This window comes from Heptranchias perlo, chromosome 10 (genome assembly GCF_035084215.1).
Source record: "Heptranchias perlo isolate sHepPer1 chromosome 10, sHepPer1.hap1, whole genome shotgun sequence".
NCBI classification, from domain to species: domain Eukaryota; kingdom Metazoa; phylum Chordata; class Chondrichthyes; order Hexanchiformes; family Hexanchidae; genus Heptranchias; species Heptranchias perlo.
The window spans coordinates 79,910,773-79,927,982 of NC_090334.1; the positions used below are offsets into that span (position 1 = coordinate 79,910,773).

The 17,210-nt window shown below is 45.9% G+C and overlaps 1 protein-coding gene across 1 annotated transcript in view; it reads right to left on the reverse strand.

Moving 5' to 3' along the window:
* The window catches only part of LOC137326796 (leucine-rich repeat-containing protein 74A), a 48,636-nt gene that overhangs the window by 9,438 nt on the left and 21,988 nt on the right, over positions 1–17,210 (reverse strand). The window contains exons 10-11 of the mRNA XM_067992190.1: positions 8,017–8,121; positions 1,011–1,096 (exon numbers count right to left, since the gene is read on the reverse strand). Coding sequence (XP_067848291.1) covers positions 1,011–1,096; positions 8,017–8,121 — 191 coding nt within the window. The remainder of the gene's footprint in view (positions 1–1,010; positions 1,097–8,016; positions 8,122–17,210) is intronic.

The window sequence follows — 17,210 nt, forward strand, 5'->3', positions numbered from 1 at the left end:
ATTTATTTCATTGCTATTTTTCAGATCTTGCTAAATGCAAATTGGCTGCCACGTTTCCCTCCATTACGACAGTGACTGCAATTCAAAAGCGCTTCATTGGCTGTGAAGTGCTTGGGACATCCTGAGGTTGCGAAAAGCACTTTAGAAATGCAAGTTCTTTCTTTCTAAGACTCAATACTAACAGGATGATGCATTTACCCACTGAGCTCCCCCATTGCTCTAGTAAGGAGTCAGCTTCCTCTGATTTTCACTCTCCCCCTCTGGGAGGTGGCTGGCCTCCACTCTATGCCTCTGCATCCTGCTGCAGCTGAGATTGTCCACTCATCTCTCTCCATTCAGTCCCAAAAATGTGTCTTGGGCCCGACTTTAGCAACTTCCCCTCCAAGTCACACACCACCCGACTTGGACATATATCGCCATTCCTTCATCGTTACCGGGTCAAAATCCTGGAACTCCCTACCTAACAGCACTGTGGGAGCAGCTTCACCACACGGACTGCAGCGGCTCAACGAGGCAGCTCACCACCACCTTCTCAAGGGCAATTAGACATGGGCAATAAATGCCGACCTTGCCAGTGATGCCCATATCCTGAGAATGAATTTTAAAAAGAAGAGCATTTTCATCTCCCACAACAGGCAATTTTCTGAGCAAAACTGACAAGTTCGTGCAAAAAGGTCAGTTTCCGCTGTGGAGTGGCCTCATTGCCCCTGCTAAGCTGTCTCAGATATTGCCTGAATATTCACGCATCAAAAAAATCTTCAGAGGATTGAAAGAAGTGCAAAAAAATGTTTAATTTACCAATTGTTGATTTTTTAAAAAAGAACAACAAAGGTGTTGTCATGCAGTGAGGATAGATGTACGTCACCTGTCATTTCACCCCTCACTCCAGCAGTGTGTCTCTTGCAACCCACTGACCTCAAATGTGATCAGCAGTGTTGGACAGGAAGATTCCCCCAAACTGGATCCCTCAACAATGGATACAACGTTCACTTCATCCTACAGTTCCCTACCTGTAGTCAATTGCTCCGGTATTCTCCTTGTCAAGTTTGTTGATTAGATCCTCAACCTGAACGAGATCCAATGGGATGTTGTGTTGCTGATGGAGTAAGAACAGAGGAATGAGGCTCAGTGAAACAGACTCCATTGTTATCAGTATATTTTGATGATAGAGGTTACAGGGAAACAGGACATTCAGCCCAACCAGTCCATGTCAGCGTTTACCCTCCTTGTGAGCAAATGGTTGTAATCACATATACCCACCTTGTTCCCATATTCTCTTTTACTTCATCCACCTATCCAATCTAATATTGAATGTTAAAATAGTTTCTGCCTCAACCACTGAACCTGGAAGTGAATTCCAAGTCCTCGCAACTTTCTGAGTGAAGAAGTTTCTCTTGCCCTCTGTTCTAAATCTCTCGCACATAATCTTGTATCTATGGCCCCTCATTCTTGACCCCTCAACTACTGCAAATAGTCTGCTTCTATCTACCCTGAACCATCTTTTCATAATTTTAAACACTTGGTTCATAGCGCTCTGTAGCTCTTTAAAAACCATTTTCAAAGAGTTAAGAATAATATAAATTTCCTTTTGTTTTATCCCCTGTCTCAGTACCACCACCCCAAGCAGTGCCTCATTGTTGGGCCAGTTTCAAAGCGCCAAATGGGCCCGAGGAATGTAAGAAATTGGTCCTCGGGCCTCATCTACGTGTCCAGTTCTGGGCACCGCACTTTAGGAAAGATGTGAAGGCCTTAGAGAGGGTGCAGAAGAGATTTGCTAGAATGATTCCAGGGATGAGGGACTTTAGTTACGTGGATAGACTGGAGAAGCTGGGATTGTTCTCCTGGGAACAGAGAAGGTTGAGAGGAGATCTGATAGAGGTATTTAAAATCATGGAGGGTCTAGACAGAGTAGATAGGGAGAAACTATTCCCATTGGCAGAAGGGTCAAGAACCAGAGGACATAGATTTAAGGTGATTGGCAAAAGAACCAAAGGTGACACGAGTAAAAACTTTTTTACACAGCGAGTGGTTAGGATCTGGAATGCACTGCCCGAAGGGGTGGTGGAGGCAGATTCAATCATGGCCTTCAAAAGGGAACCGGATAAGTACTTGAAAGGAAAAAATGTGCAGGGCTACGGGGATAGGGCAGGGACTAGCTGGATTGCTCTTGCATAGAGCAAGATTGCTCTTGCATCGATGGGCCGAATGACCTCCTTCCATGCTGTAACCTTTCTATTATTCTACATAATCAAGGCATCTGTTGTGCCCTATGGGGGCAGCTCGCCCGGCTGAAGAATCCAATTTCCGGCTGCCAGCAGCGGACTTCAGATATGTTCCGGGGTGCTGTGGAGCTGGAAGGAGCTGCAAAAAAGATTCTCAGGGATGATACCAGAACTGAAAGGAGATACTCATCAGGAAAGGATGAACAGGCTGGGGCTGTTTTCTCTAGAAAAGAGAAGGCTAAAAGGTGACCTGACAGAGGTCTTTAAGATTATGATGGGGTTTGATAGGGTAGATGTAGAGAAGATGTATCCACTTGTGGGGGAGACCAAAACTAGAGGCCATAAATATAAGATGGTCACCAGTAAATCCTATAAGGAATTCAGGAGAAACTTCTTTACTCAAAGAGTAGTTGCGGCGACTAGCATAGATACATTTAAGGGGGAGTTAGATAAACACATGAGGGAGAGGGAATAGGAGGATATGTTGATAGTTAGATGAAGAAGGGTGGGAGGAGGCTCACGTGGAGCATAAACACCAGCATGGACCCGATGGGCCGAATGGCCTGTTTCTGTGCTGTACATTCTTATTAAATCTTTGTAAAGTGTCCTGGCCAATATCTATCCCTCAACCAACATTACTAAAACAGATTATCTTGTCATTATCACATTGTTGTTGTGGGATCTTGCTGTGTTTCCTACATTACAATAGTGACTATACTTCAAAAGTACTTCATTTGCTGTAGAGAGCTTTGGAATGTCCTGAGGTTGTGAAGCAAAAATCATATCAATTATGACTCATAACAACCACTGTTATTTTAATATTTAAAAAGATATCTAGCCATTCCTGAATCAATTATTTTTATCTTCAAATGCTGAATCACAGTACACTTCAAAGTGCACCGAAAAAGTCCCAAAGCTGTGTCAGCTTTTCTGAGTTTCGTAAATTGGAGTGTACGATCGTCACTGCTACAGTCTGTATGGCCTCAATATTAACCCCCTCCCTCCCCCCCCCCCCCCATGATGGGCGGTAGATGGTCGGGGTGGCGGGGGTTAAATCCCAAAAAAGGAAGAACGCATCCCCAACCCATCACGTATGCGCCCGTTGCCGTATTTATGGCGGTGGGTTTCGAGCCATGTAAATCTTATCATATTTATATCAGGCTCCCACAGTACAGGCGTGGAGGAACAAAGCGACCATGGAGTGCATGTCCATAGATCCTGAAAGGTAGATAAGATGGTTAAAAAGGCATACGGGATACTTTCTTTTATTAGCCGAGGCGTGGAATATAAGAGCAGGGAGGTTATCCTAGAACTGTATAAAACATTGGTTAGGCCGTAGCTTAAGAACTGTGTACAGTTCTGGTCACCACATTACAGGAAAGATGTGATTGCACTAGAGAGGGTACAGAGGAGATTTACAAGGATGTTGCCAGGACTGAAGAATTTTAGCTATGAGAAAAGATTGGATAGGCTGGGGTTGTTTTCTTTGGAGCAGAGGAGGCTGAGGGGAGATTTAATTGAGGTGTATAAAATTATGAGGGGCATAGATAGAGTGGATAGGGAGGACCTATTTCCCTCAGCAGAGGGGTCAGTGACCAGGGGGCATAGATTTAAAGTGATTGGTAGAAGGATTAGAGGGGAGCTGAGGAGAAATTTTTTCACCCAGAGGGTGGTGGGGGTCTGGAACTCACTGCCTGAAAGGGTGGTAGAGGCAGAAACCTCAACTCATTAAAAAAAATACTTGGATGTGCATTTGAATGTGCCGTAACGTACAGGGCAATGGACCAAGTGCTGGAAAGTGGGATTAAGCTGGATAGCTCTTTTTTGACCAGTGTGGACATGATGGGCCAAATGGCCTCCTTCTGTGCTGTAACTTTCTATGATTTTATGATATTGTTGGGAGCCTGATTTAAATTTAACTGCTGCCGGCTGGGTTTCCCAGGGCAAAAGGGAGGTGGGAGCTGCCAGCCCCAGAAGGTAAGTGCTTGTTACAGCACTCCTTGTGGGCCAGGAGGAACAGGAGTGCTCCCCCCCCCCAACTCCTCAAGGAAGCCTTCTGCCCATCGTGGCCTCGCTCTAGCCCCTGCCGCGATCGGTGACCCCCCCCCAACCTGCGATTGCTGGAGGCCGACCCATGGGGTTCCCGGCTGTGGCTTCCTGCCGCTGGTTTTCCCGCTCGCCAGCCCATCTATCTGGCCAGCTGCCAGGTGGGAAATGAAAGAAAAAAATTATAACGAGGTCCTACCATAAATATCGGGGCCTGTGTCTCAGAATCACTCCAAGCAGTGTATTTACCCACGAACCCATCGTGTGCTATTACGTTGCTTAGAAAGAAAAAACCATGTTGTATTTTGACCTCACAGCTTCATGCCTCAGGAGAACGCTGTCCATGCAGTTAAAACACGGGCAACAAAGCAAAGGACCATCAAGGCCTGAACATGACCATCCAATTCAACTTGTGGATAAGGTTTTAATGGTAAGTGGATTTACCATCTGCTTATACCAAGCAAGCCGATAAATATCAGACTCATTTGTTCATCAATAACTGATTAATTATCAAAGTTGATTCACAATAAGGAATGGTCTACTCGGACATTGTCATTATAACAATATTGGGAAACGACACTAACTCTGAAATAGCATGAAGGGTCTCACTACAATGTCGCCAGGATCACTATAGGCATTGCGTTTTCTTCCTTAAGTTTCCCTGTTCTGTCCACATCAATACCCACTGCAACATTCCACAAAGTCCCTATCAGCCCAGTCCTCACTGTTCTGTGCACCCATTTTTTTTTTTTTACTTTGCACTTACAAGAAGGCCAGATAGGAAAATAGGAACAAGAAAGTGCTAATCAACCCACATAGCTTGTCCTGTTAATGTACTTGGAAGAAACCGAGTTTTGAAATGTTGGAAAGTTATGCTGATCCCTGCAGATTCCGCAGAGGAGCTAGTAGCTAGAGCTGTTACTGTCAAGGATGCAACACTCTAGTGTCTAACCCAGGCACACAGACTCTCCCACAATGGCTAAAAGAGGCAGCAAGATCTCCTATCCTTCTGCTTCAGAACTGAGATCTCACGCCTGAACTTGACTGTGCTGATATTTTGCGAATCTCACAACTGGCAAGTGCAGTGAGTGAAAGAAGAGAAAGACAAGGAAAAGAGGATGAGATAGAAGGAGTAATAAATATATTAAAGGCATTTGACCTTCCTTGTAGATTCAGAACAGATCTAGCAGCACAAAACTGGGCATCCATGAGGCATTGTGGGCCATCAGCAGCAGCAGAATTGTATTCCAGCACAATCTGTAACCTCATGGCCTGGCATATTCCTCACTCTACCATTACCAACAAGCCAGGAGATCAACCCTGGTTCAATGAGGAGTGTAGAGAGCATGCCAGGAGCAGCACCAGGAGTACTTAAAAATGAGGTGCCAACCTGGTGAAGCTGCAACTCAGGACTACATGCGTACTAAACAGCGGAAGCAACATGCTATAGACAGAGCTAAGCAATTCCACAACCAACGGATCAGATCAAAGCTCTGCAGTCCTGCCACATCCAGTTGTGAATGGTGGTGGACAATTAAACAACCAACGGGAGGAGGAGGCTCTGCAAACATCCCCATCCTCAATGATGGCAGAGTCCAGCACGTGAGTGCAAAAGACAAGGCTGAAGCGTTTGCAACCATCTTCAGCCAGAAGTGCCGAGTGGATGATCCATCTCAGCCTCCTCCCGATATCCCCACCATCACAGAAGCCAGTCTTCAGCCAATTCGATTCACTCCACGTGATATCAAGAAACGGCTGAGTGCACTGGATACAGCAAAAGCTATGGGCCCCGACAACATCCCAGCTGTAGTGCTGAAGACTTGTGCTCCAGAACTAGCTGCGCCTCTAGCCAAGCTGTTCCAGTACAGCTACAACACTGGCATCTACCCGACAATGTAGAAAATTGCCCAGGTATGTCCTGTCCACAAAAAGCAGGACAAATCCAATCCGGCCAATTACCGCCCCATCACTCTACTCTCAATCATCAGCAAAGTGATGGAAGGTGTCGTCGACAGTGCTATCAAGCGGCACTTACTCACCGATAACCTGCTCACCGATGCTCAGTTTGGGTTCCACCAGGACCACTCGGCTACAGACCTCATTACAGCCTTGGTCCAAACATGGACAAAAGAGCTGAATTCCAGAGGTGAGGTCAGATGGACTGCCCTTGACATCAAGGCAGCATTTGACCGAGTGTGACACCAAGGAGCCCTTGTAAAATTGAAGTCAATGGGAATCAGGGGGAAAACTCTGCAGTGGCTGGAGTCATACCTAGCACAAAGGAAGATGGTAGTGGTTGTTGGAGGCCAATCATCTCAGCCCCAGGATATTGCTGCAGGAGTTCCTCAAGGCAGTGTCCTAGGCCCAACCATGTTCAGCTGCTTCATCAATGACCATCCCTCCATCATAAGGTCAGAAATGGAGATGTTCGCTGATGATTGCACAGTGTTCAGTTCCATTCGCAACCCCTCAGATAATGAAGCAGTCCGTGCCCGCATGCAGCAAGACCTGGACAACATCCAGGCTTGGGCTGATAAGTGGCAAGTAACATTTGCGCCAGATAAGTGCCAGGCAATGACCATCTCCAACAAGAGAGTCTAACCACCTCCCCTTGACTTTCAACGGCATTACCATCGCTGAATCCCCCACCATCAACATCCTGGGGGTCACCATTGACCAGAAACTTAACTGGACCAACCATATAAATACTGTGGCTACGAGAGCAGGTCAGAGGCTGGGTATTCTGCGGTGAGTGACTCACCTCCTGACTCCCCAAAGCCTTTCCACCATCTACAAGGCACAAGTCAGGAGTGTGATGGAATACACTCCACTTGCTTGGATGAGTGCAGCTCCAACAACACTCAAGAAGCTCGACACCATCCAGGACAAAGCAGACTGCTTGATTGGCACCCCATCCACCACCCTAAACATTGACTCCCTTCACCACCGGCGCACTGTGGCTGCAGTGTGTACCATCCACAGGATGCACTGCAGCAACTCGCCAAGGCTTCTTCGACAGCACCTCGCAAACCCGCGACCTCTACCACCTAGAAGGACAAGAGCAGCAGGCACATGGGAACAACACCACCTGCACGTTCCCCTCCAAGTCACACACCATCCCGACTTGGAAATATATCGCCGTTCCTTCATCGTCGCTGGGTCAAAAAGGCGGCTCACCACCCCCTTCTCAAGGGCAATTAGGGATGGGCAATAAATGCCGGCCTCGCCAGCGACGCCCACATCCCATGAACGAATAAAAAAAAATGTGATGGACGCAGCCAGGAACATCGGAACAGGAGGAGGCCTTTCAGCCCCTCGAGCCTGTCCCGCCATTCATTTAGATCATGGCTGATCTGTATCTTAACTCCATCGACTCGCCTTGGTTCTGTATCCCTTAATACCCTTGCCCAACAAAATCTATCAATCTCAGTTTTGAAATTTCCAATTTACCCCCAGCCTCAACAGCTTTTTGGGAGAGAGAGTTCCAGATTTCTACTACCTTTTGTGTGAAAAAGTACTTGCTGACATCACCCCTGAACGGCCTAGCTCTAATATTAAGGTTGCTGCTTTTAGTTATGTTTATAATTTAGGTGTGTGCCAACACTTCAGTATATGGCTCGCGACTGAAAATGGCACACCTTGGATTCTACAGTGTTGGCTGTCCAAATCTTAATTTTTAATGGAAACTTTTTTTTTGTTGGGATCTGTACATTTTCAGAAGCGTATTTACGTGAGTATGTCCCCAAACCTGTAGAGCTTTCCTGAAGTCAGAGACCGGCACGCTCATATTTCCAGCTTTGTCCATGTTTCGGAAGAAATCGGAGAGTCGGAGTTTGCGCTTATCAAGGTAATCCTGTCAGAAAACAATTGCACAGCAGTCAAGGACAACATTAAAATATATATTTATTGCATTTTTTTTCCTTTCCTCCTTTCCAGAAGGTGTTGACTGACGCCTTGCTGTGGGGGTACAGTCCCAAGAATTATGTTCTTCTTGGTTGAGCCTAGACAGTGGGGCCCTGGAATTCTGCAGGGGAGGTGATACCACCAGTGTCCCACTGTAACTCTGGCAAAAAAACAGAGGGACCTCCGTGAAAATGGCGCTAGAGGCTGAATATAGCCATCATTTCCAAGGGGTTCCAGCAATTTCCCGCCAGAATTATGCTGTGAAACCGGTAGAATCCTAGCAGCATTTCAGGGCCTGGGTGTCGGGTATGACCATGGAAGGCATCACAGCAGAGTCCAATCTTATCATAGAATCTTACAGCGTAGAAGTAGACCATTCAACCCATTATGTCTGTGCCAGCTCTTTGAAAGAGCTATCCAATTAGTCCCCTCCCCTGTTCTTTCCCCATAGCCCTGCATTTTTTTCCCCTTTAAGTATCTACCCTTTTGAAAGTTACTATTGAATCTGCTTCCACCATCCTTTCAGGCAGTACATTCCAGATCGTAACAGCTCGCTGCGTAAAAAAATTCTCCTCATTTCCCTTCTGGTCAGTAAAAGGCACAGCGAGAGAGCAGACCTGAGGGATCAATAAAAGACGCAGAGAGAGCGGACTTGAGCTGTGAATAAAAAGCGCAGCAAGAGTAGACCTGAGGGATCAATAAAACGAGTGGGGAGAGCAGACCTGAGGGATCAATAAAAGGCGCGGCGAGATTGGACCCGAGGAATCAATAAAACGAGCGGTGAGAGCAGACCTGAGGGATCAATAAAACGAGCGGTGAGAGTGGACCTGAGGAATCAATAAAACGAGCGGTGAGAGCGGACCTGAGGGATCAATAAAAGGCGCGGCGAGATTGGACCCGAGGAATCAATAAAACGAGCGGTGAGAGCAGACCTGAGGGATCAATAAAACGAGTGGGGAGAGCGGACCTGAGGAATCAATAAAACGAGTGGGGAGAGCGGACCTGAGGAATCAATAAAACGAGTGGGGAGAGCAGACCTGAGGAATCAATAAAACGAGTGGGGAGAGCAGACCTGAGGGATCAATAAAACGAGTGGGGAGAGCAGACCTGAGGAATCAATAAAACGAGTGGGGAGAGCAGACCTGAGGGATCAATAAAAGGCGCGGCGAGAGTGGACCTGAGGAATCAATAAAACGAGCGGTGAGAGTGGACCTGGGGATCAATAAAAGTCCCGGAGAGAGAGCGGACCTGAGGGATCAATAAAAGGCCCGGAGAGAGAGCGGTCCTGAGGGATCAATAAAAGTCCCGGAGAGAGAGCGGACCTGAGGGATCAATAAAAGTCCCGGAGAGAGAGCGGTCCTGAGGGATCAATAAAAGTCCCGGAGAGAGAGCGGACCTGAGGGATCAATAAAAGTCCCGGAGAGAGAGCGGACCTGAGGGATCAATAAAAGTCCCGGAGAGAGAGCGGACCGGAGGGATCAATAAAAGGCCCGGAGTGAGAGCGGACCTGAGGGATCAATAAAAGGCCCGGAGAGAGAGCGGACCTGAGGGATCAATAAAAGGCCCGGAGAGAGAGCGGACCTGAGGGATCAATAAAAGGCCCGGAGTGAGAGCGGACCTGAGGGATCAGTAAAAGTCCCGGAGAGAGACCGGACTGGAGGGATCAATAAAAGGCCTGGAGAGAGAGCGGACCTGAGAGATCAATAAAAGTCCCGGAGAGAGAGCGGACCTGAGGGATCAATAAAAGGCCCGGAGTGAGAGCGGACCTGAGAGATCAATAAAAGGCCCGGAGAGAGAGCGGACCTGAGGGATCAATAAAAGGCCCGGAGTGAGAGCGGACCTGAGGGATCAATAAAAGGCCCGGAGAGAGAGCGGACCTGAGGGATCAATAAAAGGCCCGGAGAGAGAGCGGTCCTGAGGGATCAATAAAAGGCCCGGAGAGAGAGCGGTCCTGAGGGATCAATAAAAGGCCCGGAGAGAGAGCGGTCCTGAGGGATCAATAAAAGGCCCGGAGTGAGAGCGGTCCTGAGGGATCAATAAAAGGCCCGGAGAGAGAGCGGTCCTGAGGGATCAATAAAAGGCCCGGAGAGAGAGCGGTCCTGAGGGATCAATAAAAGGCCCGGAGAGAGAGCGGACCTGAGGGATCAATAAAAGGCCCGGAGTGAGAGCGGTCCTGAGGGATCAGTAAAAGGCCCGGAGTGAGAGCGGTCCTGAGGGATCAGTAAAAGGCCCGGAGTGAGAGCGGTCCTGAGGGATCAATAAAAGTCCCGGAGAGAGAGCGGACCTGAGGGATCAGTAAAAGGCCCGGAGAGAGAGCGGTCCTGAGGGATCAGTAAAAGGCCCGGAGTGAGAGCGGTCCTGAGGGATCAGTAAAAGGCCCGGAGAGAGAGCGGACCTGAGGGATCAATAAAAGGCCCGGAGAGAGAGCGGACCTGAGGGATCAATAAAAGGCCCGGAGTGAGAGCGGTCCTGAGGGATCAGTAAAAGGCCCGGAGAGAGAGCGGACCTGAGGGATCAATAAAAGGCCCGGAGAGAGAGCGGACCTGAGGGATCAATAAAAGGCAAGAGTGGACCTGAGCAGTGAATAAAAGGCGTGGAAAGAGAGCGGACCTGAACGGTGAAATCAAAAAAATCAAGAAAAAGACAAAAGTGACGTCACAGTGGAGCGCCGAGGGTAAGTAGTTTATTGGTAAGTGCTTCTGGTAGTTGTGTGGATGAGAACAAAGACTGCAGGAAGGATGGGCAAACTGACCACAGCACCGTGGTACAGGGGGCCATTCAAGTGGGGGGAGTAAAAAGGAATGTGATAGTGGTAGGGGATAGTATAGTCAGGGGGGATAGATACTGTTCTCTGCAGCCGTGACTGGGAGTCCCGAAGGCTGTGTTGCCTGTCCAGTGCCGGGGTTAAGGATATCTGCTCACAGTTGGAGAAGAACTTGGAGCATGGGGGGGAGGATTCGGTTGTCATGGTCCACGTAGGAAACAACGACATAGGTAAAACTAGGAATGGGGTTCTGCTGAGGGAGTTTGAGGAGCTAGGGTCCAAATTATTAAGCAGAAGTTCAAAGGTAATAATCTCTGGATTACTACCTGAGCCACATGCAAGTTGGCATAGGGTCAAACAGATCAGAGAGTTAAATGCGTGCCTCGAAGAGTGGTGTGGGAGATAGTGGTTTTGATTCATGGGGCACTGACACCAGTACTGGGAAAAAGGGGAGCTATTCTGTTGGGACGAGCTCCACCAGTGTACTGGTGAATCGAATAACTAGGGCAGTGGATAGGGCTCTAAACTAAAAAGGTGGGGAGAGGGTCAGGTAAAGGTAAATTTATAAATCTAAAGAGAAAAGTCAAGGCCATAGAGCAGTGTAGTGATTTGGGTAAAGATAAACAGAGTATGTCAGGAAGGGACAGATAGTTCAGCGGTAATAGTGCATCAGTGACCAAAGTCAAATCAGGGGAAAATAGTAAAAAGTTAAAATTAAAGGCATTTTATCTGAATGCACAAAGTATTTGTAACAAGATGGATGAATTAATGGCACAAATAGAGATAAATGGGTTTGATCCAGTAGCCATTACTGAGACGTAATTGCAAAGTGACCAAGATTGGGAACTAAATATTCCAGGATACTTGACTTTTCGAAAAGACAGACAAAACAGAAACGGGGTGTGGTGGGGGGGGGGGGTAGTCCTGATAATAAAGGATGACATAAGGACATTAGTGAGAAAGGATCTTGGCTCGGAAGATCAAGAAGTAGAATCAGTATGGGTGGAGATAAGAAATAATAAGGGGCAGAAACCACTGGTGAGAGTAGTTTATAGGCCCCCTAACAGTAGTTATGCTGTTGGACAGAGTATTAATCAAGAAATAAGAGCAGCTTGTAACAAAGGTAATACAATAATCGTGGGGACTTTAATCTTAATATAGACTGGGCAAATCAAATTGGCAAAAGTAGTTTGGAGGACAAGTTCATGGAATGCATTCGAGACAGTTTCCTAGAACAATACATTGTGAAACCAACCAGGGAACAGGCTATTTTAAATCTTACCTTGTGTAATGAGCCGGGGTTAATTAGTAATCTCATAGCAAGGGATTCTCTGAATAAGAGTGATCATAATATAATAGAATTTCACATTGAGTTTGAGAGTGACGTACTTAAGTCTGAAACTAGAGTCTGAAACTTAAACAAAGCCAATTAAATAGATATGAGGGGCGAGTTGGCTAAACTTGATTGGAAAATTAGATTAAAAGATATGACGGTAGATAAGCAATGGCGAACATTTAAAGAGATATTTCATAATTCGCAATGATTATATATTCCACTGAGGAATAAAAACTCCACGGGAAAAGTGATCCATCCACGGCTAACTAAAAAAGTTAAGGTTAGTATTAGATTAAAAGAAAAGGCAAGAAGAGTTGCCAAGAAGAGTACTAAGCCTGAGGATTGGGAGAGTTTTAGAAACCAGCAAAGGATGACCAAAAATTGATAAAGAGGGAGAAAATAGAATATGAGAGTAAACTAGCAAGAAATATAAAAACATTGTAAGAGCTTCTACGAATATGTAAAAAGGAAGAGAATAGCTAAAGTGAACGTTGGTCCCTTAGAGGATGAGACAGGAGAAATTATAATGGGGAATAAGGAAATGGCAGAGATGTTAAACAAATAATTTGTACCTGTCTTCACAGTAGAGGACACAAAAAAAATACCAGAAATAGTGCAGAAACAAGGCTGTAACAAAAGTGAGGAACTTAAAGTAATTAATATTAGTAAAGAGAAAGTACTGAAGAAATTAATGGGACTAAAAGCCGACAAATCCCCTGGACCTGATGGCCTACATCCTAGGGTTCTAAAAGAGGTGGTGCAGAGATAGTGGATGCATTGGTTGTGATCTTCCAAATTTCCCTAGATTCTAGTATGGTCCCAGTGGATTGGAAGGTAGCAAATGTAACCCCGCGATTCAAGAAAAGAGGGAGAGAGAAACTACAGGCCAGTTAGCCTGACATCAGTCGTCGGGAAAATCCTGGAATCCATTATTAAGGACGTGGTAACGGGGCACTTAGAAAATCATAATATGATTAGGCAGAGTCAACATCATTTTAACGGAGAAACCCCCCCCCCCCCCCCCACTCCTCCGTTTCTATTTTGTCTGTCTTTTTGAAAAGTCAAGTACTCTGGAATATTTAGTTCCCAATCTTGGTCACCTTGCAACTACATCTCAATAATGGCTACTGGATCAAACCCATTTATCACTAATTTGCCATTAATTCGTCTATCTTGTTACAAATGCTTCGTGCATTTATCTACCCTGCTAGTTACGTTTTTGAGGATGTAACTAGCAGGGTAGATCTGGAGGAACCAGTGGATGTGGTATATTTGGATTTTCAAACGGCACTTGAAAAGGTGCCACATAAAAGGTTGTTACGTAAGATAAGGGCTCATGGGATTAGAGGTAATATATTAGCATGAATAGAGGATTGATTAATGGACAGAAAACAGAGAGTAGGAATAAACTGATCATTTTCAGGTTGACAGGCTGTAACAAAGCAGAGTGCCACAAGGATCAGTGTTGAGGCCTCAGACATCTACAATCTATATTAATGACTTAGATGAAGTTTGCTGACGATACAAAGCTAGGTGGGAAAGCAAGCTGTGAGGAGGACACAAAAAGTCTGCAAAAGGCTATGGACAGGTGAGGTGAGTGGGCAAGAAGATGGCAGATAGAGTAATGTGGGGAAATGTGAGGTTATTCACTTTGGTAGGAAGAATACAAGAACACAATATTTTTTAAATAGTGAGAAACTATTAAATGTTGGTGTTCAGAGGGATTTGGGTGTCCTTGTACAAGAAATAGAAAAAGTTAGCATGCAGCAACAGCAAGCAATTAGAAAGGCAAATGACATGCTGGCCTTTATTGCAAGGGAGTTGGAGCACAAGGGTAAGGAGGTCTCACTACAATTGTACAGGGCTTTGATGAGACGTCACCAGGAGTACTGTGTACAGTTTTGGTCTCCTTATCTAAGGAAGGATATACTTGCCTTAGAGGCGGTGCAACAAAAGTTCACTAGATTGATTCCTGGGATGAGAGGATTGCCCTGTGGGGAGAGGTTGAGTAGAACGGGCCTATACTCTCTGGAGCTTAAAAGAATGAGAGGCGATCTCATTGAAACATACAAGATTTGGTGGGGGTTGACAGGGTAGATGCTAAGAGGCTGTTTCCCCTGGCTGGAGAGTCTAGAAGTAGGGGGCATTGTCTCAGGATAAGGGTCAGCCATTTAAGACTGAGATGAGGAGGAATTTCTTCACTCGGAGGTCGTGAATCTTTGGAATTTTCTACCTCAGAGGGCTGTGGATGCTGAGTTGTTGAATATGTTCAAGGCTGAGATAGATAGAATTTTGGACTCTAGTGGAATCAAGGGATATGGGGATCGGGCGGGAAAGTGGAGTTGAGGTCGAAGATCAGTCATGATCATATTGAATGGCGGAGAAGGCCCGAGGGGCCGTGTGGTCTACGTCTGCTCCTATTTCTTATGGTTCTTTAGCAAATTACCTTAAATCTGGGACCTCTGGTTATCGACCCTTCTCCCAATAGAAACAGTGTCTCCCCATTTACTGTATCGAAACCCCTCATATTTTTGAACACCTCTCCCCTTAACCTTCTCTGCTCGAAGGAGAACAATCCCAGCTTCTCTCGTCTCCTGTAGTGCCTCTATATCCTTTTCATTATATACACCTTCATAGAGCCCCCCCACTTCGCTATCAGCCTTAGTCAGGGAGCGGCCGATTTGCTGGCTGACTGCTCAGGCTAGTGCACATTTATATTTACACAAAAACAAACGAGGTGGGTGTCACAGACGGTAATGCCCTTTCAGGGGCTTCTATTTTGATTTATCAGTTACTATCTTATATTTATGGCCTCTAGTTTTGGACTCCCCCATAAGTGGAAACATCTTCTCTACATCTACCCACAAGACCATAAGAGCATAAGAGATAGGAGCAGGAGTAGGCCATTTGGCCCCTCGAGCTTGCTCCGCCATTTAATGAGATCATGGCTGATCTGATTTTTACCTCACCTCCACTTTCCTGCCTTTTCCCCATATTATAGAACATAGAAAATAGGAGCAAGAGTAGGCCATTCGGCCCTTCTGGCCTGCTCCGCCATTCAAAATGATCATGTCTGATCGTCTAACTCAGTACCCTGTTCCCACATTTTCCCCATATCTCTTGATCCCTTTAACATTAAGAAATATATCTATCTCCTTCTTGAATATATTTAATGACTTGGCCTCCACTGCCTTCTGTGGTAGAGAATTCCACAGGTTCACCACCCTCTGAGTGAAGAAATTTCTCCTCATCTCGGTTCCAAATGGCATACCCCGTATCCTGAGACTGTGACCCCTGGTTCTGGACTCCTCAGCCATCGGGAACATCCTCCCTGTATCTAGTCTGTCTAGTCCTGTTAGAATTTTATATGTTTCGATGAGATCACCTCTCATTCTTCTAAACTCTAGTGAATAGGAAGGAGGAAGGAGGAAGCCTCCGAAAGCTTGTGATTTTCAAAGGACATTCACCTGAGGAAGGAGGAAGCCTCCGAAAGCTTGTGATTTTCAAATAAAATCGTTGGACTATAACTTGGTGTTGTAAAATTGTTTACAATTGTCAACCCCAGTCCATCACCGGCATCTCACATCGAGTGAATATAGGCCTAGTTAACCCAATCTCTCCTCATACGTCAGTCCTGCCATCCCAGGAATTAGTCTGGTAAACCTTTGTTGCAATCCCTCCATGGCAAGGACATCCTTCCTCAGATAAGGAGACCAAGACTGCACACAATACTCCAGATGTGGTCTCACCAAGGCCCCGAACAACTGCAGTAAGACATCCCTGCTCCTGTACTCAAATCCTCTTGCAATGAAGGCCAACATACCATTCGCCTTCCTAACTGCTTGCTGCACCTGAATACTTGCTTTCAGCGACTGGTGTACAAGGACACCCAGGTCTCGTTGCACCTCCCCTTTTCCTAATCTATCACCATTCAGATAATAATCTGCCTTTCTGTTTTTACAACCAAAGTGGATAACCTCACATTTATCCACATTATACTGTATCTGCCATGTTCTTGCCCACTCACCCAACTTATCTAAATCACATTGGAGCCTCTTTGCATCCTCCTCACAGCTCACATTCCACCCCAGCTTTGTGTCATCTGCAAACTTGGAAATATTACATTTAGTTCCCTCATCCAAATCATTGATATATATTGTGAATAGCTGGGCCCCAAGCACTGATCCCTGCGGTACCCCACTAGTCACTGCCTGCCACCCGGAAAAGGACCAGTTTATTCCTACTCTCTGTTTCTTGTCTGTTAACCAATTCTCAATCCATGCCAGTATATTCCCTCATTCCCATGTGCTTCAATTTTGCACACGAACCTCTTGTGTGGGACCTTATCAAAAGCCTTCTGAAAGTCCAAGTACACCTCGTCCACTGGTTCTCCCTTATCTATTCTACTAGTTACATCCTCAAAAAACTCCAGTAAATTTGTTAATCATGATTTCCATTTCATAAACCCATGCTGACTTTGTCCAATCCCTTTAATGTCTTCCAAGTGTTCTGTTATCATAGACTCCAGCATTTTCCCCACTACTGATGTTAGGCTAACTGGTCTGTAATTCCCTGTTTTTTCTCTCCCTCCTTTTTTAAATAGTGGGGTTACATTTGCCACCCTCCAATCTGTAGGAACTGTTCCAGAGTCTATAGAATTTTGGAAGATGATCACCAATGGATCCACTATTTCCAGGGCCACTTCCTTTAGTACTCTGGGATGTAGATTATCGGGCCCTGGGGATTTGTATGGCTGTATATCATATCCTTTGACTCCCTTGCTGATCAAAAATTTGTCTAACTCAACCTTGAATGTATTCAATGACTCAGCCTCCACAGCTTTTTGGGGTAAAGAATTCCAAAGATTCACGACCCTCTGGGAGAAGAAATTCCTCCTCATTTCCGTCTTAAATGGGCGACCCCTTATTCTGAAACTATG